The sequence below is a fragment of the Vanellus vanellus genome (genome assembly GCF_965231255.1).
Source record: "Vanellus vanellus genome assembly, chromosome: 15".
NCBI classification, from domain to species: Eukaryota; Metazoa; Chordata; class Aves; order Charadriiformes; family Charadriidae; genus Vanellus; species Vanellus vanellus.
Window position 1 is genome coordinate 3,770,956 of NC_138920.1, and position 27,600 is coordinate 3,798,555.

The 27,600-nt window shown below is 52.2% G+C and overlaps 1 protein-coding gene across 2 annotated transcripts; it reads right to left on the reverse strand.

Moving 5' to 3' along the window:
- Window positions 1–4,988: 4,988 nt before the first annotated feature.
- On the reverse strand, window positions 4,989–26,522 carry ZNF341 (zinc finger protein 341; the record flags this gene model as incomplete). Of its 2 annotated transcripts, none has more annotated exons than XM_082491186.1 (15): window positions 4,989–6,491; window positions 7,633–7,703; window positions 8,515–8,626; window positions 9,056–9,188; window positions 10,774–10,870; window positions 12,306–12,514; window positions 13,322–13,515; window positions 14,475–14,665; window positions 15,702–15,786; window positions 17,012–17,207; window positions 18,411–18,650; window positions 19,337–19,489; window positions 20,606–20,793; window positions 21,941–22,051; window positions 26,492–26,522. In XM_082491186.1, the coding sequence occupies 15 exons, from the start codon at window positions 26,520–26,522 to the stop codon at window positions 5,977–5,979; spliced, it is 2,526 nt and encodes an 841-aa protein (XP_082347312.1). In that variant the 3' UTR covers window positions 4,989–5,976. The 2 variants fall into 2 exon arrangements, with proteins under 2 accessions (XP_082347312.1, XP_082347311.1); XM_082491185.1 differs by having other exon boundaries at window positions 17,006–17,207.
- Between the last annotated feature and the right edge of the window lie 1,078 nt (window positions 26,523–27,600).

The following is a 27,600-nucleotide window of genomic DNA, read 5'->3' on the forward strand; positions in this document are numbered from 1 at the left end:
ATGCCCCGCGGCACCGCGCCGTGCTGGCAATCCGGGATCGCTCGCGAGGGCTACTGGGAGACGTAGTCGGAGCTGGAGCGAGGCGCGGGGCACGACGGGAAGGGCGGGGAGGGGCGGTGTGCCGAGCGGAACCCGGAAATAGCGTCACGGAGCGCGCTGGCGTCAGGGGCTCGGGAAAGAAATGGAGGAGTGGGTGCTATGGCCGGCCCGAGCGAGGCGATAGGCGGTACCGGGTAGGGCTGCCGCCTCTGCCGTCTCCGCGGATGGGCCTTCCTGGGGCGGCATCCCGTGCCGCGGAGGCCTCGGGGTCTGGCGGGGAAAGGCGGAGGAGAGTGAATAGGTGCGGGAGGTAGAGCCGAACCGGCAGCTGAGGGCTGGAGCGAGGGTCAGGGGGCGGCTTGGAAGAAACGGGGCACACGGGGCCACCCAGAAACTCCCGTGGGAGCCCGCCTTCTCCGGCCACGGAGCCTCCCGTCCTCGCCCTGAGGGGGAGCGGGTGCCCGTCCCAGAATGTCGCCTCCTGCTCTGGTGCTGCTCCACACAGCAAGTGACAGCACACTGCTGCCCGTCCCCGCCCTTAACGTGTTGCTCAAAGGCCACCTCTTGTGCACAGCCCACTAAGGCGTCGAGATAACACAGGGCGAAACTCCTTCTTTTTTTTTTTTTTTTTTTTTTAAAAGTTTCCAACTTTGCAAAATCAAGTATTTATTGCTTAATTGGTGGTGACTAATTATGAGTGCCTTATTTCCTGGACACGTGAGTCACACATTCCCACCTGTGGAGGCAGCACGGACATAACTCCATGCTATGTGACCACAGTGCCTATGTAGAGTCCAAAGTCCAATGAAGAAATCGAGTCTTAACAGTGCCTCAGCCCCATATCAACCTTTACTGGATACTTCTGACTTTTGTTTCTTTGCGCTTGGCCTCGATCATCCGTAAAAGCTATAAACAGCCCCCTCTCCACTCACAGCGGTGGTGTGAAAACACGTTAATTAATAACAGGCTAAGACAATAGTAGTGTTTACCACTGGAAGTCACCCAAGAAAATTAATCATTGCTTTTGAACAGGGTTGGACTAGTTAGTGCTCCATAAAAGAGGCTGGGATATACACACCAAATGGCAAAGAGGAAAAATGAACCAAAACAACAGTTTCTTGGGCAAGTGAGCCTTTTCATGCCCCCAGCAAGTGAGAAAAAGCAGTGCAATGGGTAATGTAATTAAAGACGGCCTCTTTATGTACAAGGTGAGGGTTTAGCAACAAAGCTGTGTAAGGGGTCCTGCCTCTTTCTGCCTTGTTAACACTGTAATGGCAGATACAGAAGAAAGATAAAAAATCCACAAGAAAAATCCATGGAGGCTTATAGGAACTCCTCAGCTGATGACATCGGAGGCCAGAAGAGTTCCAAGGGGAGGCAACATGGACAGTGGGGTGGAGTGCACCCTCAGCAAGTTTGCCAATGATACCAAGCTCTTTAGCAAGGTAGACACGCTGGAGGGGAGGGATGCCATCCAGAGGGACCTGGACAGGCTGGAGAGGTGGGCCCAAGCCAACCTCGTGCAGTTCAACAAGGCCAAGTGCCAGGTCCTAAACCTGGGTCAGGACAATCCCAAGCACAAATACAGGCTCGGTGGGGAATGGCTGGAGAGCAGCCCTGAGGAGAAGGACCTGGGGGTGCTAATTGACGAGAAGATCAACACGAGCCAGCAGTGTGCGATCGCAGCCCAGAAGGCCAACCGTATCCTGGGCTGCATCAGAAGTGTGGCCAGCAAGTCAAAGGACCTCTCCTCCACTCTTGTGAGACCCCACCTGGAGTACTGCATCCAGCTCTGGAGTCCCCAACATAAGAAGGACATGGACCTGCTGGAACGTGTCCAGAGGAGAGCCACGAGGATGATCTGAGGGCTGGAGCACCTCTCCTATGAGAAGTTGAGAGAGTTGGGGTTGTTCAGCCTGGAGAAGAGAAGGCTCCGGGGAGATCTTACTGCAGCCTTCCAGTCCCTAAAGTGGGCCTACAGGAGAGCTGGGGAGAGACCCTTTACAAGGGCATGAAGCAATAGGATGAGGGGGAATGGCTTTAAAGTGGAAGAGGGCAGGTTTAGATTAAACATTAGGAAGAAGTTTTTCACTTTAAGGGTGGTGAGCCACTGGAACAGGTTGCCCAGAGAGGTTGTTGAGGCCCCATCCCTGGAGGTGTTCAAGACCAGGCTGGATGTGGCCTTGGGCAACCTGGTCTGGTGGGAGGTGTCCCTGCCTATGGCAGGGGAGTTGGAACTCGATCTTCAAGGTCCTTTCCAACCTAGACCATTCTATGATTCTATGAGGCAGAGCTTTTACCTGCCCTTTTCTTACTGTCACCTAAACACCTGCTGTCAGAAGTGGATGCTGAGCACCATAGACCTTTGTTCTGATCCAGTATCAGCTCCAGTTCTCCCAGGGGATGGCTCTGGCCCTGGGCTACTCCAGGGAACATCCTGAAAATGTCAAGATGCTTCTGACTGGTTTTGTAAACAAAATGATTGTACCCAGGATGGAGGATGGAACCGGTCCTGTGGAAAGGTGCTGGGACAAAATCAGTGACATGAGCAGCTTAAATCTGCCTCAGCCCACGCTGCAGCAGAACAGTGGGCACACTCCCGCTACAGAAACAGAAATGGGGTAAAATTCTGGGTAGAATTATTTCCTTTTGGCCAGAAGGCAATAGAAGAGCTTGTAGCCACCCTAACTGACTCCAGGTTTGCAGAGGAGCCTAAGCAGCTGGACAGGACTGGGACATCAAGGAAGAAAGAGGGTTTCTGAAGTTCGTGGCCTGCTGTGATGAGGCAGTTTCCCTGCACAACTGGTCCCCATGTACTGAATAGTACCGACAACCACATGTAACTCACAACATCTCAGTGATAGCATTTACTCTTCTAATTAAATTCTTTTTCCCGTGACATTTCCTTCCATGGCAAAATTTAATTTGCAGGCAGTACAGCTACAGAGGAGAGGGGTTCATTTGTTGTTGTTTTAAACAACTGCTTTTTTTTTTTTCCCTTTCCACAGGAGGGGCAGTGAGGCTCCAGGAGCAGCTCCACAGGGACTGCCAGGACCTGCAGTTGCTCCAGTGCAGCCAGCCCAGCTGGGAAGCAGGGAACAGGGGCCAACACGCTTGCAGGCAGTCACCCATCCTTCCTTCTGCCAGTCTCCCTGGGGCTGCAGGATCCATCAGACACGCATAGGACTCACATCCACAGAGTTTCCAAAGGCAAGAGCTGCACAACCCGCCAGCCTGGCCCCTCTCTGATCAGGGACTTCTGATATATTATCTTACACATAATCGCTCTGAGGTTTACTCTAAGAGGACAATCATTATGCTCAAGACAAAACTTGTTTTGGTTCAACACCACCACACATGCAAACACATACCAAGCAAACAGCGTGGCATCTTTCAGCCCCGGTGTCCCACAGTCACATACGAGGCTCTTTTGTGGCTCTGCTTCCACCCCTTGAATTACACTCAGCGTAGTCAGTGGAAACCACCTTCCAGCATCTCGTTTAGACTGGCTGGCCTGTGCCAGGCCTCCAGACAGTGCCTCCAAGCTAAAGGAGTGCTGCACCCATACATCTTCATCTCAAAATAGACCGGACTGCAGCGCTGCAGCAAGCGCCAGAGACCACATAATGACACCGTACAGTGCAGGCACAGAGGGGAGGAAAATAGGAAAAGTATATTTAGAAAACTATTTCCTGATACTCTTCCCCTCCTGTGAGAACTAAGTATTTAAAACAAACACTGTGGGCAAATAAACTCTGCCCTTCAAAGCAGGCGAGACATTTCACAGAAGCACAGAAACACGTAAGTAGGAAGGGCCATCTGGAGGTCTCCGGCACAGCCACCTCCTCCAGCCACCTCCAAGCACTTCCACGCAGAGCGGGATCCTCTGTCAAATTTGGAGTATCACCACTCAGATCTCACGGCCTTTCTGTGGCATCCTTCCTTTGATCACCCTCTTGGTAGAAATTTTTTTTCTTTATAACGAGTCAGAAGTTGCCACATTCCAACATGTCCCTGTTGCCTCTCGTCCCATCCCTGTGCACCTCTGAGGAACCTGGCTCCACCTTCTCTACCCCCTCCTGTTAGGCAGCAGCAAGACCTTTCCTTAACCGCTTCTCAAGCCTGAACAACCCCTTCTCCCAGCCTCCCCCTGCAAACCCTGTGCTCCGTTTCCTAACACCCGCCAACAGCAGGAGGTACAGAAGCATCAGAAAAAAGTGAAATGGGCAAAAAGTGAGTGAGCAAAGTGAACTTGTGGCAGGACCCATCCTGACACGGACAATGTGACAGTCTTCCAAGGGTGACAACATAAGCTGTCGTTAGATTGGGTGCAGTCTGGGAGCACATGCCGCCAGGAGGAGATACCATGATGGGCATGGCACCAACATGCTGTCTCTGCAAACTGCTATTTTTAAGATTTGAGCAAAATAGACCGCAAGGAGACAGGAAGAGCACCTTGTGGTCAAGCAATGGGCTGGAGCCCAGGCAGGCATCAGGGTCAGGCCGGTAAGACCAGTAATGCTGGGCTGACTGCTCCAGCGGCCAGAAACACCCACCGTGTCCCAGATGGCACGGCAGGGGACTCTGCAGCCAGAGTTTTGGCACCCAGGACTGACTGAACCCATGTTCTGCTCTGCACCACCCCTGGAGAAACAGGCTGGAAATGAAGCATTTTACATCTACAGATAACAAATTTTACATCTACAGACAAGCAGCTCATCACACAAATTCACCAGGGAAAGCTCAGCTTGGCCGGCCTACACATGGAGCAGGAAGAAAGCATGGGAGGGCAGAGCAACCTCCTTTACCAACATTGCACAATGGTAATTTTCAGTTCCGGGGTCTGGTGCTCTCATGCTGGCTTTGGGACTCCTACTTGGGAAAACAGAGAGGACAAGCCAAGCAGACAACAGAAATTGTCCCCGTCACACCAGACTTTCTTCCTACCTAACCACACCAAGTCCCCACCTGCCAGTGACCCACTGAAACTACTAACAACCGGCCCATAGAACTGAGCTAAGGGAATGTGCAGGCTGGGAAGCAGCTGACAGAGAAGCACACAGAAGTACCCTGCAGCACCTAGCCCAGAACTGATGCTAGGAAAGCATCGCAGGTATCCTGTGTGACCCTGGACAGGTCACTTCACCCAAGCCTTAGTGTCCCTCACTGGACACAGAAGGCGTCACGTTTAACTGTCACAAGGATAGACTCATTGATGTCTAAGGCACTTGGAGATCCTTGGATATGGAGAAAAAACATGAAAAGAACAAATATGGTGGAAGGAATACTAACCAGAGAGAAGAGGCGACATGCGCACGTGCTCCCACCCACCAACTCCACACAGCACATAAGGGTCCATGGTGTTTATAACACATGTAGTACAGACAAGGTGATCTTTCTACTGATAGAGACAGAGAGGAGAAAGATACCAGAGATAAGTCTATCAGGGTATTTCTGAACAGTGTTCCCAAAGGATCTCAGGATGAACTTGCTTCCACTAGGAAGGATCAATTGTTTGCTCTCGGAAAGGCCACCCAAATACTGGGCAATACAGCTTTTAGGTCAGAAAAACCACAGATGGGACAGGCTGTGATTTGCAAAGCCACCTGATTTCAGCAGCTCTGTTTGTTGCAAGTTTGCATGCTCCTTCTTCTTACCCTGATTCAGGGATCTTAGTCTTTCTTGCCCTAGGCTGACCAGTGATGCAGAGGGACAAGAAACAATGGAGCCATTCTCTTCAGTGCCTTGTAGCCGTTGGTGGCTTCCAAGCAGTGCTCTGCCCAAGGACAGGAAGAACAAGTGGAGATGAAAGCCATTCTCTCCCATATCCATCTTCCTTCCCACAAGAGCTTTGGTCTTTTTCACTGGGATAAATTTCAGCACTGAGTCTGACAGCACCAGCAGCAGCCCTCAGCCACACAGTGGCTCTACGCATTATCACTCCGTCGTTTGGATGTAAACAGGGACAGCCAGCATGGTGCAGGGGCCGTCTGAGGCAGTCTGCAGTTCTGCCAGGGCCAAATTAGACGCAATGCTGTTGGGCTGCCCAGGAACGACAAGGTCCGAGTCAGCAGCTCCTGACCCACCAACCACGATGGACAGGACTGCATCCGACTCCTGGAACGGTTCTTTGTTAGGGCCACCTTCAGGGGGGCTTTCCCCAGCAGCACCGTCCTTCAGCTCTGCCAGACCCAGCTGGCTGGGGAGGGAAAGGCCCGCCTTGCGCCCTCGCGCCACCCGCTTCTTCTGGGGCTTCCTGAGCTGCAGGTCTTTGTCCTTGGGTGAGCCCAGCCGGCACTTGTGGTCCTTCATGTACTTGTGGCGCGTGAAGCCTTTGCTGCAGGTGGGGCAGCGGTATTTGTAGTTGCCGGTGTGTGAGCGCTGATGCTCTATCATGTGGGCTCGTCGGCTGAAGGACTTGTTACAGTACTGGCACTTGTGGATCTTCATCCCTGCACAGAGCACCGGAGGAGAGAGAGCTCGGTTAGAGACCCTGCATCCTAATGCAGATCTTCAGGAAAATCTGCACCACACCAAGGGAGCGCATGGCAGCTTCATCTCCTCTTCCAAGGAGATGTTCCCTGATAAAGGGAGGAGACATTGTGGCAGGCAAATTTACAGTCAGAAAAAGGTGAGCGGCTACACCTTGAATGTCTGTGTTTACAAAGGGCTAAAACAATGGTTCTTGCCTCAAATAAGAGGATTAAAGTATCACCAGAAAAAAATGTCAGGTAATTGTGATGAAAATGCAAAACAATCTTAAACTCCGTTTTTTTTTCAAGTGTATTTGGTAAGTAAAAAAAATTCACTTTTTTTATCCCTCCCAAGTATGGGAATGTACAGTCTGAAACAAACCATCCATTGCACTGTCAGCACAGTCCCATCTGATCACACTCTGCAGAGCTTTGGACATGACAGGCACAAGAAAAGGGTTTCAGTTTTACTCCAAGAGACAAAAGTCAGAACGTTCCCTAGGGCATGGGAATAAATTATGTCTTTATTAGGAGTGGGAACATCATTTTGGGAACACAGAGAGAAGGGAACCAAATCCCAAAAGATCTCCTTTTGCATATGAGATGGTATTGGGGAAGAGTGCACAGAGCACTCTGGATATTCATTTGATAGCAAACACAATGAGTAATCCAGCTCTGCTTCTGCGTCTTGCCAGCAGGCCCTGCCTACAGGTGTATATTGCCTTAGAAAACAGACCAAAGCTTAGACAGCTGTAAATGCAAGCCCAGTTAAACAGGCCTGCAGCAACTGAGATAAAAAAAAATAAAATCTAAAGCTAATAAATTATATCAAGAATTCAGGTCTATATCTGGGAAACACTGTATCGCACACAGTGGAAAATTCTCCCACAGGAAACTCCACAGTAGCTGTGTGAGCTGAGTGGTGGGTGGAGGGACACCGCAGGAAAAGCACCTGGAAGGAACATCTTGTGCTTCTGGGGTATAAAGCAGAAGCACTTTCACAGTTTGCTCTCTCCTGTTTCTCAGGCTTACTCCTTCTGTAACATGTTCCTGCAGCACCATGGCAAATCCCAGCCACTTCATTCCCCACCACTGGCAGCATGGGCAGAGCTGCACTTACCCGAATGGGACAGTATGTGAGCCTTCAGCTTGTCAGGCCTGTTGAACTCTTTATTGCAGCCCGTGTGGTTTCTGTAACAACAACAAATGCTAGTGAGCAGCATGAATCAACTGAGGAGCAATGTTTAAACAGATCCTGGACCATAAAGAGATCCACAACCCTTTGCCTTAGCAGCACCCAGATGAGTCCCTCGGTGCAAACTCAGTAGGAGCTCAACTGTTTCAACCATTCTGTAGAGAGGCAAGAAATAAACAGGCTGCTACAGGGACACGTGGCTTCTGCTAGACTAAACATGGTCTGTGTCTTGCTATGAATGGTCCTAAAAGCAGCAGGTTCAAGATCCCAGCTGGAGACAGAAATACTTCAGAAAGAGCTACAAGGTGGTCGGAGCAGGGAGAAGCCAGTCAGCCTTGGCTACCTCAGAAGGCCCGCGGCTGTGCCATGGCTTTGGGAATGCACCTTATAAACCTGGGGTTCTCTGGCTCGAACATTAGCTCCTATGTTGCCAAACGCTTTTTGAGACATAGCAGTCAGGGAGAGCCCATCATTCAGCCAACCTTGTGCTTTGTGGTCAAATAACACTCCTCCTCTTCCCCAGTGCTCCCCAGGTGCAACCCCCAAGCCTCCCATGAAGGCAGGCACTATTTTGCAGGGCTTGATGAACTGAGATTAAATATGTCCCCACAGGAAGTCAATAACAAAGAACTGGGACTTCTGGGCTCCCACTTCAACAGCACACAGCATTCCTGCCTCCCCAAGAAGCAGTGGACTTGTAGATACCGCACATGTACCCTAGGGTACCTGCAGGAGACATTCTTTCCATCCCAAACCCCATCCCAACCCCATTAAGACATGCTACCACAATGGAGACATGCTACGTACGAGAAAGGACATTTATATTTCTTAAAAGGCTCATGGATCAGCATATGTCGCTTGAGTTTGTCTTTCCGATTGAAAGCTGCATCACACACTGAGCACTTAAAGGGCTTTTCACCTGGATAAAAAAAGAGACCAAGAGTCAGGGAGGGTCCAGTCACCAAGGGCTGCTCTAGTCACACACAGGATTCACTCTGGCAGCAGTGCCACACTCTGCTTCTCTGTAAACTTCCAAAGCTTCCCTACCCTGCCTGATGGGTAAATGGGTGGATACAATCCACACCGTGCACTGCTCCTGCTCTCCAGGGCCAGCTTCCTTAACTTCTGTGACCGCAGGCAGAGAGGAAGCCACTTCTGCATCCCACTTCTAACTGCTGCAGTACTGGGCATGAGGCTGAACCCAAACCATACATTTCCTAAACCCCATGTTATTACAAATTACTCATACAGTCAACTCTGTTACTCTGGTTATCAGGAAAACAGCCAGAGGGCAGCAAGGACTGTGATACAGAGACAGTGAGCACTGTGGTGCCAGGGGAGCCTGTACCTGAGTGGATGTGGGCATGCAGCTTGAGGTAGTGCTCCCGGCGAAAGAACTTCTTGCAGATCTGGCACTTGAACTTGCTGCCCCCGCCATGTGTGGGGATGTGGCGGCGCAGGTACCGCTCGCAGGGGAACACCTGTTAACACACAAAAACAAGGCTAAGAGCCAGCAGCACACAAGGCACATCACCGAGCCTGCGTGGGTATGGGAGGTGTGGCCTGTACAGAAAGCACAAGAAGTTCATGATGATTGCTTTCCTGGAAAGGATGCACCGAGGAAACCTTTAGTATGCATAAAGAAAATACTGCTAGAGCTTTAAAAATACAAACAAGAAAAAAAAACCAAATCTTTTTATCCTTAAGAAACACATAAGCTGAAACTTTGCTGCTAACTTTTGTAACACCATATTGCTGAGGACCAGCACCCCAGATCTCCCACCGGAACTAGCAGTAGGAAGGGCTGGGCAAGGACCCCCCAGTAGTTACTACCTTCCCACAGCATTATCTTCAGTTTGTGCTTCCCAATCATTTATTACCAAAGGCTCCCATTCATGGTCTTTAAAAAGCCAGTATAAATGGTTCCTTTGGCTAATGAGGATACTGGAAATACACCAGCTAAGTGAATTCCTAATGAGGATGCTGCAAGCACACATCTGACAGGAGCACAGGAGAGCCAGGAGTTCTGGTAACTAGGACTGTGCTCTGGCATCTCCAGAAAACAGGAATATTGGTAAGAATACAAACAGAAGTGAAAAATACTGCTGCAGATAATGGGCTTTCAAACCCCTATGCTGCATGCTGAAAGTCCCACCCAGGCTCAGAAAGTCATCTGTCGCCTGGTGGGGGAAGCAGAGAGAGGACAGGTAAAGAAAGATGGGTTACTAACCATGACAGGAGAGTGTTTCCCCTTCCTGAGCTACCTCAGTACAGAGTGGTCACTCCTTTGAGATTGTCCCTGCCCCCAATGCAGGATTTTCATTTCCTTTGCTATAAACAGAGGAGCAAGGGTCCAAATTTTAGTCTGGATTTCAAAAAATAATTTATTAGAATTCAAATCCCACAAAATTCTGCCTCTCAAACTCCCTCAGGGGCTGTGCTGAAGAGAGTATTTCCAGCCAAAACCTACCCAGGCATCGCTCCAGTGCCAGTCACATCACTCAGACAGGTTTCTCTTTGCCAAGGACACAGAGCACTAATCCAAAGGAGGGGAACCAGGGGGAACCCAGAGACTTCTGCTGCGACAGGAGATGACGACATCCATGAAGGTGTATGAGCTGCCCCAGAACCTAGGGCTTTCCATGCCCAACCTTCCAGCCATAGGTAGTCAGGCATAGTGTGTCAAAGGCAGTGCTGCCACTCTTAAGACTTCCCAAAACCAGCCTCACTCCTCCAGATACACTTGCTTTTAACAAATAAGGACAGCAGCCCAGAGTGTGCAGTCCTGGCAGCAAGGGAGTAAATGGAGCTCCCCTGGCAAATTCTGTTCAGCAAACAGGACATGGGAGAAAAGCCAGCACTGCAGAGAGGAACGTGCTCTTTGCAAGAGGCCTGAGAGCTGGAGGCCAAGGGAGCAATCACCTCTGCCTCTCTGAAAAGCACCTCACGAGCCTGCCAGTCCATACTGAGGTAGGAAGGGAGATGAAAGGGAGCCAAGGGTTCCTGTCCTCCTCAGAACCCCAGCTACACATCCAGGACCAGCTCAGGAAATGGTCACCCACCCACCTTCTGGCAGTGAGGGCAGGGAAAGTTGTGCGTTGCTGTCTGCAGATGGTGCTCCAGGGCTTCCGGGGTGGAGTACTTATTTACACACTTCACACATCTGAATGCGGAGAGAAAGGACAGAGCCTGTGAACTAGGCCACGGCCAGCAAACCCCACACGGCAGGCAGACCCCAGGCAGGGCTGCTCAGCCCATTCACCAGCCACCTTCCAGGCTAGTTTTTGACAGGGTCGGTTTGGTACAGACGATAACACCACCACCCCAAGTGCTCTGAAACCGCAGCAACCCACATGGCCAGATCACACTCACACTTAGCATCCTTCATGAGGGGGAGATGCTGGGAAACTGGGTGGAGAAGCCTTTAAATTGCTAGTGCTCTTCCACACAGACACCCATGGGAGCACCCAGGGACCCGAGCACATATTCCACATAGCTTCCTCATGGAGACAAGCCCTAAGTAATGACTTCACCTTACCTAAAACGCCTCCTTCCATCTTCATTGCACAGAGAAGCAGCTCCCAGTGAAGGAGCTGAGAATGGGATTACAGCACAGCAGCAGCGTTACCCATGGCTGGGGCAGCCACAAGGAGACACGGGAGACACAACTCCCGTGTGGGGTCTCCAGCATCTAACAAAGCTTATGTCACCACCTCTCCCACACCACCTGGGCCCTCTCCACCTAACTCACCCATTCTCACATATCCTGGCAGTATTTCTGCTGGAGACCTCTGCCAAAGCTGACTGATAATGGGCAATGGGGACGTGCACCATTGACAATGAATACAGAGGCATTCACATCGCGTATCTGCTGTGAAATCCCTTTTCCTTAGATCAGACTAAAACCTCCTCAAACATAAGCAGAGCTCCCATCTCAAAGATTCCCACTAGCAAGCTGTAGGATGAAGCTCCACAGTGCAAGGATAACTAGAAATTATGATCTATGCAAGAAGTAGCAGATTATTTATTCCATGAAGCTCCCAGGTGACTTCAGTATCCTCTGGGCTTTCTATTCCTCAAATAGAAAACTGCAGAGACCTCTTTGTGGAACTTCTCACCCTTTCCCTCTATACTAACAGAAAGGTTTTCCCAGGTAATAGACCCTTTTGCAGCAAAGGGATAGCAGAAATTTTACCTGGGCACAGCTTCTACAACCCACACTCCCTTTGCTGCAGGTGTTTAAGACACAGAAAACAGGCTGGGAAGGGGCTTCCTCAGGTCTCTTCCCCAGCCCAGTGCAGGTTCAGCTGTGCCCATCTCATTCTTGACTGGTGATAAGAGGACTTGCAGTGATAGGATCTTCTCGTGCAACTGATGCCAGCCTTTCACTGTCTTTCTGAAAGGTTCCTTGTACTCAAAGCGCTTTGCCCTAGCAGCCCAGTGGAGGGGCCCCCCATTTGCCACCTGGGTGCCCAGAAGAACCACAGCCACTGAACACACAGCCCCCTCTTCCCTCTAGTGTCCCCACCACTCTCAGCCAAACACACTCTGCACCCACTCACTCCTACAAGCCTTGTGAGCACCGATTGCTACTGTACTTGTACACGGCCACATCCTTCTTGGGGCTGTGCTGGGGCAGCAGGCTGTGGGAGTACTGGTGGACACCCAGCTCATACAGGGAGGGGAAGTCCTTGCTGCAGAGGTGGCAGCGATAACTCAGCTCCTCCTGGTGGCTCTTGATGTGCTCAAGGAAGGACTCCAGTTTCTGGAAGGTCTGAGCGCAGGTCTTCACCACACACTTGTACACCTGGGCGAAGAAAGCAGAGTGACTGGAGTGGCACACCATGGAAACAAACAGGGAAAGTCCTCTGCCAACAGACAGAGTGGCCTTCCTTTTTGAAAATCATTGCCACTGGGTCATTTCCAGAAAGCGACCGCTGTCCCTTGACCCACGGTGCCGAAGAACAGCTGAGCTGTTATAAACAAAGCAGCACTGCAGTTCCCAGAGCATCCCACCACACCCATGGCCATGGGGCCGTTAGCACTCAGTCAGGGCACAGCAGGACACAATGTGGTGATAAAACATCCCCTTCCTCTGTTGCCTTCCTCAGAGGAAGGGTCTTTAAAGAACAGTGCAGAGCAGCTCAGCATCACGTGGCTGACAGCTCCAGGTGAAGAACCTGCTGGGAGTTGAACATTCTGCAAATGCAGATTTGTCAGGGCACTCCCCTAAGAAAGCAAAGTGGGAGAAAGGGGTGTTGGTGTCAGCACCTGAAACCACTTGAGTGGATGAGACCACAACACCCCAGCAGTGACTGTCCCACGACCTGAGAAATGCCACCTACACTGAAGCCTGTGGACTTCACTTCTTTGTTTCTTCTCTAGCCACCCAAACCTGCTTGGTTGACTTCTCACTCAGCAGGGTGGAGGCAGCGGAGCTTTTCAAAGCCACCCAGACCACACAGCTGCAACCCACACATGCAGAGAGCCGAGCTGCATGCAAAGCATTGGCAGCTTGACAGAGCAAGAGGCTCAGGACAGACCCTGGGAGCCGGTGCACTATATGAAGCCCGTCCCAATTTCACCACCAACACAGGGCACCCTCTGTCCCTACCTGCTCATTCTTGTGCTGTGTCATGTGCGATTTGAGCTGGAAATAGGTGTTGAACTTGCTGGGGCAGAATTGGCACTGGTAAGAGCTATCAATCAAGACAACCTGCTTGGCTTCCAGTTTGCCCGCCTCGCTCTCATCCAAGGGGCTCATGTCTTGGGGTGGTTCTGCAGGGTTCCTCGAGGGCTGAGTCAAACCTGGAGAAAGGGAGAAAGTCACAGCCTGCCACGAGACGGGTCTGAAAGCTGCTATGCAAGTGCCGAGACACACCAGGTCTGGCTCTGGTGCCAGGCTTTTCTTTCCTTTCAAAGACAGATTATTTAGATCAGGTGAATCTCACTCTCCAACAGGGTAGTTTTATGTTTATCTACAGATTATCAAGGGTTCTGACTACTACATCTTCCTCTCCTTGACTCATTTGCTTTTTCCAGGGACCTAATTGTGCCCTGTGGAGCAGTCAGCAGGGCAGCCCCCCTGCCAGGGAACCAGAGCCAGATTTACTCCTATCTCTGGCAGGAGACAGGAGGTAAGATCCAGCCAGCAGCACACGGTCCATGATGTCTGCATGGAGCAGCTCCAGTGGGACCTTGTCCTAGACATGATATTGGCACAGTGTTCCCTCCCCTCCCACCAGGACTAAGGCCACAATCTGAAAGAGTATCCAGACACAGTCTGCCAGCAAGGAGCTCTTCTCTGCCTCAAGTATTTTCAGTTGGCCATCGGGGCCAGACCAAACTCAGGCATGACTTGCACATTGCAAACAAGACAGAGCACTGGGCTATGCTAAACCACCGGCTTGTTCAGCCACTAGACCAGAGCTGCCAAGTGTGGCTCATGCACTGCCAAAGCTGCACCTGCCAGGAAGGGAGAAGAGGGAAGACACATCACTCCGTCCCCATGGACATACTGGCACAGCATCTGGAGCCACTGTCTCCTGAATCCATGACAGCTGGGGGAACCCAAGGATGCACCTGCCAGCAGGAATCTAGAAAATGTGACTCACTTCTCTAACGTGTGCTGCTAAACCCCATGGGAGGAATGCAAACAGCACATGCAGCTCCTGCCTCCCCTCCCTCCCTGTGTGGAGGTGCAGAGATGTGCAGACTCCTCACACCACTGCTCTGCCCCTAGCATGCCCCATCCCCGAGCAGCAAACCTGTGTTCTCCTCATCCTCCGGCTGGTTGGGGTTCAAGGCCATGACCTGCACTGTGATGGAGCTGCGGGAGATGGTGCACCCCAGCCCTGGAGGCCACACTTTATGGGTTTGCATGTGCTTCTTCACATTGGACTTCTGGGCAAAGGCTCGGCCACACACGATGCACTGGAAGGGCTTCTCGCCTGTGTGACTGAAGGCAGAAGGCACCATATCAGCAGCTGGCAGAAAGAGGAAGCACCCCCTAGGCAAGGACCATGGTGGGGTGGCTGCTATAGGACTGTGCTAGGCACTCTGCTTGGCAGATCAGCACCTGGACCAGCCAAACAAGGGCTTTGAGACCTAATTTAACTGGAGAAAATGGTTTGCGAGAAGACTGAGGAAACAAGCCTAGCGCATTTATGGTCTGGGGATGACAAGGGATCAAAGGAAGAAGTGGGAGAGGAAAAGAGCTCTGCAGCAATATCAGGTCATTCACTGTCAGGGTTTCCACACAGACCTTGGGGACCCCATCACTTTCTCAGCTGTACAACCCTTTTCTTCCCTGTCAACCCTCCCTCACCTGCACACATATCTCTTCTAGCTTGCAGCCCCCTGACCTCCCTGAATTTGCTCTCCCCTGTCCACAGCAGAAAGGTCTTTCTACCCTGCCCTTCCGCTTCAGGAGAAACAGCGGACTTTAACATATGGAGGCCAGGAAGGGGAGTGAAACCACCACTTTTTCCTTCTCATCTGTCCTGAGTCTGGCAGATTCCACTGGGGGAAACTCTGAAGATTTCAACTGCCTCCTGCCAGAGAAGAGCTCTCTTACAAGAGCTCCCTATATAGACACTAAGCTTGGCTTACTGTTTGCTAACACCAGCAATCACCAAGGCTGCAGCTTTCTAGGGAAGGAGAGAAGAGCAAAGGGCAGAGGCAAGAAGTGGAGATGCTGCTGCTGCAGTGATCAGGTGACAACAGGTTTGGCTTTCAAGGTTTCATCAATGAGGAAAACAAGTCTCCAGTCCCAGCCCATAATCAGGAAGAAGATTACATCCATGATGCAACCCTCACCCCAGCCACTGGGGAGAAGGTGTCCTGGAGGAAGGGGGGTGAAGGATCACCTCCAAGCACAGCACAGATTCTGGGACATGACAAATGCAAGGTCTACTGGATTGTGCACACTCCCTCAGCAAGGCTGCGCCCACCTCCACCCCAGGCACTCTGCTGTGGGCTAGTGGCACTATTACCTTCTGATGTGCTGCTGCAGGTCGAAGTTCTTGGTAAAGGCCTTGTCACAGTAAGTGCATTTCAGCTTGGGGGACTTGGGTTTGCCTGAAAGACCAAGAGCGCACACAGGAATCAGATCATGTGGCACAGCCCTGTCCCTCCCTGCATCACAGTGCCCTCGCCCCAAGACATGTCTACTCAAGACCAAGAATAAAGGGCTTATGAAAGGATAAGATCTGCCTGGCCAGACTGGGGAGAGGTATGGGCACAAACATATATTTAACGTAGCCTGAGCTAACTCTAGAAGTACTGAAGAGAGTAGTAGTGGAGGGGGCAGGGCATGCCCTCCAGGCATTAAGCACTCCAGAGACCCTTCCAGCTGTGCTACAAAGCACCTACTCTAAAGTATGTTCGGGATTGGGAAAAAGACATGGAATTAGTGAGAGGAAGCCCCCAGTTCTGTCTCTCTCCTATGAACTCACCAAGGTCAGAGCACACGCATATTTCTCCCATCCAGAAGGTCAGACAGTCACATCTTCTATCTACTGTGATGGGGTATAAACCGATGCTAAACAGCAGAACCATGGGCTGCTCTAGGAAATTCTGGACTGAGAACTGCAGCCTGCATGATCTTTCACACCTCTGCAAATAACGTTAAACCCTAGCATCTGTATGGTTCTAACTCCAGAGTCCCAACATTCCTGGGGAGGAAAGCCACATGGCTTTCCTCCACCTCATGCCTGGGACCTCCCTTGTCACTTAGTTGGGTGTGCTCTCATCACACCAGCAATGGGCAGGCTCGCCAGCAGAGCATCTGACGTTCCTCCACCCTGTAATGGGGCATGCCCCTGTCCTGCCTTACCTGGGGACAGGCATGTTTTCTTCACAGGCATTGAAACACAGAGCAGAGAAGGCCAGCTGGGCCCCTGAGAAGAGTCTTCAGGGCCAGGCCACATCTAGCCCACCGGCCTTGCAGCTGAGCGGTCTTCCTTGGGTTAAAACGGACCAAGCACTAACACCTTACTTTGCAGGATCTCCCCATTTCAGGTGTGATTCAATAAGCATGCAGCTGCAGTAGATTTAGCTCACCCATACAGTAGCACAGTGACAGTCCTTTCACATGCGCTCAGAGGTGACAAACAAGAAGCACATCCATACTTCAACCTGCTCTTGGTAGCTTTGTGCAGGGCATCGTGTTCCTCCTCCGGTGCTGCATGCACAGCCAGTGCCACCCCACAGGGCCTGGAGAGCCCATGGGTCAACAGTCCACTACAGGATAAGAATGCCGGCCTACAGGTTAGCGTAGGGCAAATGCTATCAGGACACTTACCTTCCTGCAGCCCGCTCTCATTTTTGCAGCGCCGACTTTTGGCAGCGGAGGTGGAATCAAAACCAACCACACCACCTCCTCCTGCACTGGTCAAAGGTGTGGGAGTGCTGGTGCTCTTGGACTTGAACCCCTGCTTCCCAGGGCTGTACACAGGAGGAGAAGGGTACACAGGACTTTCCACACACTGGCTCGGTACCTGCAAGAGTGCAATTTATCAGAGGAAACAGGTTTGCTACACAGTTAGGTGCCCTAACCTCTATCTCCAGGAACACTGGCCATACCAGGCTATTACTCTGGCTGAGTTTTCTGCCTCCTGCCTAATTGGATCAAATTTCTGGTTCACCAGTCTCACGCGTCTCTAAATAAAACTAACACCCTGCACAGTGTGAAACTCTCATGCAGAACACCACAAAGTATCCAGAAGTTATCACAGCAAGAACAGGACAGCAAAGAAACGCTATGAAAGAGTCATCTAATGCCTTATCTTACATCTATGTCTTATGCCTAGAAGAGTTTCTCATCCCTCTGGAGCAGGTTACCAGAACGATCACCACTGACCCTGTGGGTTCACACCACCCCTGAAGGCGGGGATCTCCGGGCCCTGCTGCCTGCCCCAGCAGGACTGCAGAAGGGAAGAAAAGCACAAGAAAACTCCAGGTGGCAAAGCACAGCTGTTTACGTATTAGAAATATTAGAAAAGGACGCTTAGAAAAAAAGACAGAGGCATCAGTCTGGGGTGACATGGTTTGAGGGCATTTCTGTTGCCCGCCCTGATAAATTAATACAGAACACTAAGTATCCAACGTCCCTGTCCATTTCTGACCACTGACGCTTCCAGATCAGATGCCAGCTACAAAGACAAGGCCAACAAACCTGTTACTCCCAGTAGTTTTCATTGTGAACAGCAATGCTAACGTGGAGGCTGCAAAGAGCTGACCCACCAGCAAATCCACCCCTGCCTGTGCTTCTCCTTAGGAGAAGGTGTCTTGTCAAGCTTGCTTATTGATATTCAGATTACATTTTTCTCTCCACTTAAGCCTGCAGAGCACAGGGTGCTGCTCTGCACCCCTCTGGGAGCTAAGCCCCCTCACCTCAGCTCCCTCTCACTCCCAACACCTGCAGGTATCCTTCAACCACATCACATTCAGATCTCTTAAGCCCGTGCCAGCCAAGCCCTCCAACCCTCTTAACCATTTTTCTTGTTCTCAGAATCCCTGTCATCTTGCCAACATCCTTCTGTTCAGTACTTTCTCCCAGAGGAAATAATCATTGTCAAATCCCCTAACACATCTTCCCAGACTCTAACTCTGTATTTCTAGCCCAGGTGACTCCTGAGCAGCCTTGCTTGTTAGAAGAGGCCCAGGAAGACAGAGCCTCTGCGAACAGCCCCTGGACTAACCTCCATGGGCGGATAGGGCTGCATCCCCAGTGTCTGGATCTCCACTGTGCTGTTTGGTGCCATAGGAGCAGGCGCACTGTACACTTCAACCACCCCGCTGCTGCCGGCGCTGGGCTGCCCCGGTGCTCCCATGCTTGGTGGTGGAGGCGGCGGAGGCTGAGGAGGGGGTGGTGGAGGGGGTGGTGGAGGCGGAGGGGGCTGGGAGAGGTAGCCAGCCCCAGCATGCATATTCAAGCTGCTCTAAAACCAGAACAGGGAGAGACAGACAGACAAGATGTTGAAAATGCAGCACTGCTCTAAGAGCAACAAGTTGGAGATGCTGCTCCCTCAAACGTGTTCCCAATCCCGATTCAAAACGGCACCTGCAGGAACAGCGATGATGTCTTGACACAATGCAGCACTGTTCAGCTGGCATGTTGGACCAGACTGTGCTGGCTTGCAGACCGTTGGCATGACCTGCTGGGAGACATCATCTCCTCCAAAAATCCCGCTGCTTTTTTTGTTTTGTTTTTAAAGCTTTTAATTCTTCTGTTACAAAGAACATTTTCAGAGCATGGAGAATGTATCTAGCCTGCCCAGCCCTGGGGAGAACCCAAAACAGCCATCCCAGGAAGAGAAGGATCCATGGGGCAAACTGACAAGGGCTCTGGGAGCCAACTGTTACACGGGGGCTCAACAAAAAGCTGAAGAGACCATGTTACAAATATTTGGGCATCCAGCAACAAGGATACCAGGAGAGAGCAAACCCTGGAACTATCCTGTCATCTATCTACTGCTCCTTCCTGAGCCTGGCTGTCACTTTGGGAAGGTGCCCAGGATTCAGCATCGAAGCAGATCTCCAGAGTCTGATTGACTCACAGGACTTTCCTGCTGTGCTGGCATAGCCCCTCGCAGCAGGACTCCCCAAGCTCACACACGCCCCTTACCTGCGCTGGGGACTGCACCGTAGGCATGGGCTGGTCCAAGGATGTAAAAGCAGACATGGCTGACATCAGCACCTCATCGCTAACTAAGATGTTCCCCTGCACCAGGGTCTGAATCAAAGGTGATGGGGGAACAGTGATGTACGTAGAAATTTGCTGAAAGACAAAAAGGATGCATTGTTGACCAGCAACAGGACAAAACAACAAACAAAAAAATGATGACACTGCTTTTTACTGAACCTCGGAGGCTCTGTTTTCACAGCCTCTGGTCAGCAGATGAGCCACAGTAATTATCTACAGCTTCCTGCTGAGTACATGGTAATTTCGAGCCATAACAATAAGGCAGCTCCAGAAACGTTCTTCAGAAAAGGAGGTAAAAAATATCACAGTGGCTTGGGAAAGTGGCCACTAGCTACAATCAGGGGTTATTAAACAAGATCTGCAGGACAAACTGGTCACAGACAAGTTCAGGTCTTTCCTGGGTGCTTTCCCCAGCTAGGAAAGGTGGAGAACTGCAGGAGGCTGCTCTGGCTGCAGACAGTGAATATCAGGCTCATGTCATCAGACTGGGGTCAGATTATAGGAGGGCTGTGAGGCTGTCCCATTTTCTGGGTGGAAATAACCCATATTTGCAGCTCTGGGCAGCACCATCCACTGGCACTACATTGACTTGAAAAAAGCAGTTGGTTTGAAAGCACTTCAGAAACCACCATGATTGTAAGCATGGTACATGTTATGCACAAGGGACTTCCTCCTGAGAAGTCTTTTGGGAAGGACAGTTACCCCAGAGAGAAAATTCCCTTGACACTCATCACACGGGTTTACCTGCAGGAGACTGAGAGGAGAGATGCAAGGATGAAGCTGCCAGACATTGCCCTCCTCTTCTGCCCACAACCCAGACCACAGCCTGGGGAACAGCAAGAGCCATTCCACCCTGAGCACACAGTGTGCACCCAAGCACGCAGCCAGCCCACCAGGCTGTGACACTGAGACTCTTGTGTAGAACCAAAGTCTGGCTGTAGCACAGATACGATATGAAACCCCTCATGTCCTGAAAAAACGGCTATCAGACACTTATGCTGGAGGACACCTCACTGCACAGGACCAGGCAGCTTTAAACATGAGGTCAAAAGCCAAGAGGACCACAACTGAGCCTCCTAGAAGAGAGGTCTGTCATGAGGCACCACTGGATCTAAAAGCATCACCCAGAGTTCCCCCCACTCCCCAAACCATGGTGACAGAGCAGTAGAGCCTCTGCCTGCAGTACAGTACCTGCCGGCTGGCACTTGGAGCCTGCTGCACTGATGTGATGGAGGGGGTGTACACACTGTTGGTGGCCAGCGAGACCGTGGAGAGGGAAGGGGTGTTTCCCTGGCACTGCTCTCTTTTGTGGGTCATGAAGGCAGGCAGTGAATTGAACTGCTTCTTACACTTCCCACAGAGGAACACGTCTTCATCATCTGCAATTAAGAGGACCAGATCACTGCTCTGGGCTTTCTTCTGCATTCCCCAGTGCTACACCTAACAACCACAGCCATAGGAACACAGACACCTTTTGGATCTTAACACCTCAAGGACATCATCATCAGGAGAGATCAGCTGCAAGGGCCAAACTGTCCCTCTTCCCCAATCCCAAGCTCTCCCTAAAGCCAACTGATGTGATTGCGCCTGTCTCAGCCCTGCTCCTATATACAAAACTTGCCATCTCCCTGTGACAAACTGAATCCCGTTGTCCATCTTCTCATCTCAAAGACACGAACAACCAACCCATCCTTGCTCCTGTAGCACCCTCTGCTTTTAGTCAAAACAGTATCTTCCAAAGAACCTGCATTATGCTGTCTGAGGCAGACTTTATTACTCAGGTTGCACAAAAGAAAAGAAGTAACTTGGATCAGGGCACAGAGTCAATGGCAGCTCATGTCCAAAACCCACCCCACCCCCCCAAGACTGCTGGTTTCTGGTGCCTCTGCTTGATGTTAAGAGCAGAAATAAGAAAACCCAATTACCGTGTCCTAAATGAAATTTGCAGCATTGGCAAACCACACAAGTACACACCATTTTGGACTTGATCCAGTTGGACTCACAAGGCTGCACCTCCTGTCTGACTCACAGTCTGAAGCAGAACGTTTTTGGGGACACAGACTGTAACTCCTCCAGGATATAACTCGTTATCCACCCAGCGAGTCCCACTCAAGCACTACGAGTGTTCATGTGCACATGAACAATCAGTTCCTGCATTCATTCACACAGATGAGATACTCAATGACAGGAGTAGTTGTACATCCCCAGAGGATATCAGGAATGGCTCATTAAATAAAAAATGGGAACAGTAACGAGCACTAGTGACTGCTCCCTCCCTTCATGCTTTATTGGAAAAGCATGGTCAAGTCTATTGTCATGACCACCTCCAAAATCATCTCTGCTCGCTTGGGCACTTGTCTCCTCCTTCCTGCTCTGCCTAGTCCTGCCGAGGCCTCACCACCTGTAGTAGCACCCTACACGTACAGCCGCTCTGCCGGCTGTTCCAATAGTCACAAGTGCACGTTGTAGTAAGAAATCTGCAGTCCCTGCCCCTCTTCTCTCTCTCCCAGTGCTACTAGGACTCACCCATCGACTGGATGGCGGTGGAAGAGTTGACATTTTGAGCAGATGGATCTGTCACACCTCCTTGACCATCCAGTAAGGACTGCACAGCCAGCACTGTCTGATTATCCATTCCTGAAAGGAGACACAAGCACAGGTGGTAAATCAAACACAGCCTAAACATGGAGTACTCAGGCGCTGGGAGCTCACTCATGAGTCGTGGAGGGAAGCCGCTCACCGGCTGCTGCTGTCTTCTCCTGCAGAGCCACTGTCACCTTCTCATCCCCCTCTACTCCACAGCATTAACTATCAACTAAAGCAACACCCCCACCTGCCTCCATACACTCTTTGATATAAGTAGTAAAGGGAATAAGGGCAAGGAAAGCCAAAAGAGGGCTTGGTTTCAGGCATTTGCTGCAGAGAGTAAGGATGCTTACAAACAGTAGGTATGAAAAGAGCTAAGAAGTAGATATTTGGGATGTCACAGGCCAGACGGGGTAGCAGCCTGGGTGGATCTCCCTGGGGACACAGTGTGATACAGCACAGACAAGCACTGCGCTCACCAAAGACAAAATCCTTGGTGTGCAGGATTGTCTGTCTCAGCAGCAGTCTTACAAATGCCTCCGTGTTTTCAAGACCAGTGTTCCCAGATCCAATCAGACACGGGACTATGAACTACAGGAGGATTTAGATACAGTTTTAAGAAGGAAATATTAAGTGTGGGTTCCTGGGAGAGATGCTTTGGGGAGGGACCTACTCAGCCACCAGCTGCCACCCAGGTATTGGGACATGCGGGAGAGCGGCACCATGGCTCCCCTCACTCCCACAACTGTGCTCCTCCACAGGCTCCTCTCAAGCAAGAGCTGCCAGATGCTGTCTCTTATTTCCATTTCCCTCAGGACTCCACAAGAGCACACACACTCAGCCAGATTTGTTGTCAGAATCAGCTCACTTGCTTTGGCACCAATATTTTTCGCTCCAGCTAAAACGTTCTAAAATATTGCAGATAAATACAGGAGATGGGGACTGCTCACCTAGGGAAACAACCTGGCCAGCAGCACGTGACCAGAGGATCAAGCCCCACACACCCTTTCTTTTTAGAAATCAGATGTAAAGACACATAGAACAATCTGATCATGGGAAAAAAATAGCGAAAAAGGGGTGATTTTTATGCACCACTCCTCCCTACCTTCCCTTTATGACAAGGAACCCACAAATAAAACAAACGCCATGCCAGGATTGTTTGTTTTACCTTGTGGATTAAAGGAGAAAAGAAAGGGGGGGGATCCTAAGTTGCTTTTCGCTTTTCTTCAAGATCTTTGAAAAACAAAACTGTAAAGTTTTGAACTCAGAATTACATGCCACAGTAAAAAGAAAATCTATGCCTGATCGCTTCCAAGCAGTGAGGTGAGGACAGTTCCTGACGAGAGGTTGCCCAGCAAACAGCACCAGGAAGGACTGTGAAACACCATAACAGATCACAGCATAAAGGAACAGCACAGCAGAAGCAACCACCTCATCTTCCCATTGCAAGTTCCTCTTGTCCTTTAAAAATTTCTCCTGGACAACCAGGATATTACATTCCCAACAGGGAGAAACCATATAATCCACAGCACTTTAAAGATACTCTAAATACCCATTTCTCCTGCATCTCCAGTGTGAAGCAAATAACACCATGACTCCATGAACAGCTTTTTCACCATTTCACCAAGAAGAGGTTGCAAACGCTGCTCGTGCCCCTGGGAGAGAGGAAAGCACCGTTCTCCAGCTGCTGGGGAGCAGAGGGCACGAATAGCTACTGGAAAGCAGCAGACCACACTACTTCACAAGCTACCATAAAATTACCACCGTGCCTATGGGAACCCTTTCACATAAATCACAGGGAGGCACAGCAAAGCTGCAGGTCCAGTTCTGCAAGGCTTCGCTCGTGTGGAGAGCTGCAACCAGCCCCACCAGCAGCACACCACTGGGGCACTCTTGGGTGGATCTTCTCACACCAACCAAAGCCCTGCTTTAAAATCTACCTCCTCTTCTACAAATAATCTCCTGGTCAACTGCAAATGCAGCACAGCAGGCTCTTGTTGGCACATCTAAACCAGAGAGTGAAACAGAGTAGCCATTTTTTTCAGCAGAAGCAAGCTAGCAGGACACAAAAGAAAAAGGGGGATCAAAAATTCAGGTTTAATATATCACGAGGATAATTAAGAACAGTTTGCATCAAGAATGGCACACTCAGTGTGCCCAGCACTGGACAACTGGGTTTCCTGTAGCCAGATCTTCCAAGTAAAAAAGCCAGATAATTGCTTTGATCCCACTAGCAGGAAGAAGCTTGAGGAGAGGCCAAGACCCAAAGACAGGCGACAACAATGCAGCAGCAATGTCAGTGTTGCATTCAGCCTTCTGCCACAGAAAAGTGGCCCAGGACAACAGAAATAATGTTGCTCTTCATTTGTTCAGCAATTCACACAAACACCCATGGAGTCCCTGCAGTTTCACAAGGTAAATGCACAATGCCACACTTAACACGGAGGGAAATCACCAAGTTGAAGTTTAATAAGCCGTGAAGACAACCAGGCAGAGTTACTTGGTTACACAGATGCTGTTCATGGCCATCCACGGACTTCAGGAGAAAGCTTTGGATTGATCCTGCACTGATTACAGCCAGCACCAGCCTGTAGAATGTTCTTAACAGTCATGAAATCTAAAAAAAAAAAAAGCCAGCTTTTCTCTCCTGGTGGCAGGTTTTCCCCAGAACCTAACAAAAACAAGGGGATTGGGGGAATCCAGGAAAAAAAGTACCAGACTACTGACTTGTGCTCCCTCCTTCAGATTCCTCTCAGTTTAGAGAAGGAAACAAGACTGTCCGTTTCACCCAAGTGCTACTTGTCCCTCATGCCCCGATTTTCATGCAGAGTCTTTTTTTCTGCCAACAGAAGCGCCAGGTGCTTTAGTGACAGGCAAAAACGCTCCTCTGCCCCACAGCACCCGCTGAGGACATGGCTGCTCTCAGCAGCACACACAAACGCCAAGTCACCATCGACTTGTAATCGAATCAACAAGACAAAACAAACAAGCTCAGCTACTAAAAGCTGCCCATTATTGTGGGCTGAAAAAGAACACACTTTTTTCTTAATTTGCTAAACTGTTTTGCTCTCCTGAATTCTGCGAGGAAACTCACACAATGGGGAGCTGATTGCAAAGAAGAAATGGGGAACCTGATTATACACAGAGCGCTGTCAAATGTACCAAGTAACCTGACAAAATAGAGAAACATTTCTTCTTTGCTCTTTCTGCCACTGAGATTGCAGGTGCTGTTTGCAAAGCACAGGGTGACGATCCTGACGCGAGGCCTTCCAGTCAGTGGTGTTCCCCCATGTGAAGAAAAATATGTGTGTAATCCAATTTAGGAAAAAAATGCCTTGTGAAATAGTTTTTCTCCAAAGGGGCTGACCCCAAGCTCAGTGTCAGGCTGCCACAGCTTCGCATGTCCAAGAGTCCCCCTCGGACAGCACCTGCCTGTTACAGTGTCCCAATGCAAAACTGAGATGAAGGTAAGACCATTCCCCTGCACAGCAGATAGGAGCCAGGCACTGCCCTGGCTGTATCACAGCCACCTCCATGTGTCCCAGGGCATGTGCCATACAGAGTGCCTGCACTAACACATGCACACAAGGGCCAGCACCCACGTGGGGACCATCCCAGGTCCATCCCCAGGTGGGGAGCACGGCACATCAGTGGGGCCAGGGCCAGCAGCGTCAGCCCTGAGGAGGATGAGGGGACCCCAACATGCAGGGCCTGAGGCTGTCCTGCTGCACGGTGGTGTCCCAGCATGCTGGACACAGGAATGGGGAGCAACGGGGCTGCCCTGGAAATCGGTGATCCCATTTACCAGGCACAGAGGTGACTGGAGTGCCCCAACGTGCAGGGCACAGGGGCAGGGGGGCCATGGGGTGCCCCGGGGTAAGGGACATAGGGCAGGGAAGCGATGGGGTGCAATGAACTGCCCCGCGGTGCGAGGCACAGGGGCAGGGAAGCCATGGGGTGCCCCAGGGTGCTGAGCACAGGGGCAGGGAGGTGATGGAGTGCCCCGGGTCGCCGGGCACTGGGTTAACGGGAACTGCCTGGTGCACTGGGACGGGCGGTGCGGGGACACCTCGTCGCACAGGGAGAGGGTGGCACAAGGCCGGGAGGTGACAGGGGTGCCCCAGGGAACCCAGGAGGACGAGGCGAGCGCCGGGCTGCCGCCGGGGGACGCACGCTGCGGTCCCGCCCCGCCCTCGCCGCCCGCCTGCCCCGGGGCCGCGCCGGTGCGCGCCGCCGCCGGATTGAGGGGCGATGGGGAGCGGAGGGGGAGCGGGACGCGGCCCCGCGCTGCCGGGAGCCCCCCGCACCGCGCTGGGCCAGGCCTCACAGGGCGGCCCCGCCGCGGCCCCTCATTCCCCGCGGCGGCGGCAGCGCGGTGCGGAGACACTGGGCCCGGGGCGGAGGGGGGAGGGGGGAAGGAAACGAGGAGAGGCGCATCCCCGCTGTCGGGCCAGCGCGGCCCGGCTGGGCCCGGCGCGGCGGCCCCGTTACCTTCCAGCGCCTCGAAGATCGCCTGCGCCATCTTGGAGCCGGGGCGGCCGCGACCCGCCAGCCGGAGCGGGCACCGGGAGCAGCGTCGCCGCCCGCCGCCAGGGGGCGCCCTCCGACCGCGACGGGGCCCGGGGAGGGCGGGAAGGGGGGGGGGGGGGGGAGCGGCCCGGGGGCCGGCTCGCCACTCTAGGCAGCGGCACCCCGGCGTGGGCGACTGGGCCTGGCGGGGGTCTTGCGTTTAACCTGGGCCGCGGCGGAGCGGCGCATGTGGCAGCGCCCCGGGGATCCGCGGAGGCCGGGCCCCGCCGCGAAGGGCGGGAACCGCCCGGCAGCCGCACCTGCCCCGCTCGGGCTTACAGCGCGGCGCCTGCGGGGGCCGGCAGAGACCCCATCGCACGCCGCTGCCGCGGGAAGGCCTTGCCCCCGGCACCATGACAGGCCGGACCGCAGCGGCCAGCGCTGCCCCGCCGCCACCCTCAGCGGGAGGGGATGGGCGGGACCCTCCCCGCGCGCCTCCCATTGGCTGCGGGAAACATGCTCCCCACCAATGAGAGGTTAGGGTCTCGCCGTCTATTGGCCAAGAGCGCCGATAGACAACTGGGAGAGCCTATAAGTGCGGCGGGGTGGGCCCCGCCCCCGGAAGCGAGCGCGGTGCGTACAGCTGAGGTCGGTGGCGGCGGGAGGTGCGCCATGGCCGGTAGCGGTGGGGACGCGCTCCGCTCTCTGCTCCGTGCTGCTAATGCCCTCCTGCAGCAACGCCGCTACCACGCCGCGCTCGCAGTCCTCAAGGGCTTCCGCAATGGGGCCGTGTGAGTGCGGCGGGGGCGGCTGAGGGGCGGGAGGGGGCGCCGGGCCCAGTGTGTGTGTGTGTGGGGGGGTGTTTCGGTTCCTTCGGGGCCCAGTCGTACCGAGGGCCGTGGGAAGGCCCGGGCTGTTGTGGAGAGGTTTGGGAAAGGCGTTTCTGTCTCCCTCACCGATAAGCGGGGTTTTAACTGCTTTTGGGGTCCCCTCTGGGCCTGGTTTATTGGGGTGCATGTTCTCTTAAGCCTGTGGCCTGGGCTGCTCCTGGTTGGGTGTGCTGCTGCTGCTGGGCTGACATATTAAGTAGC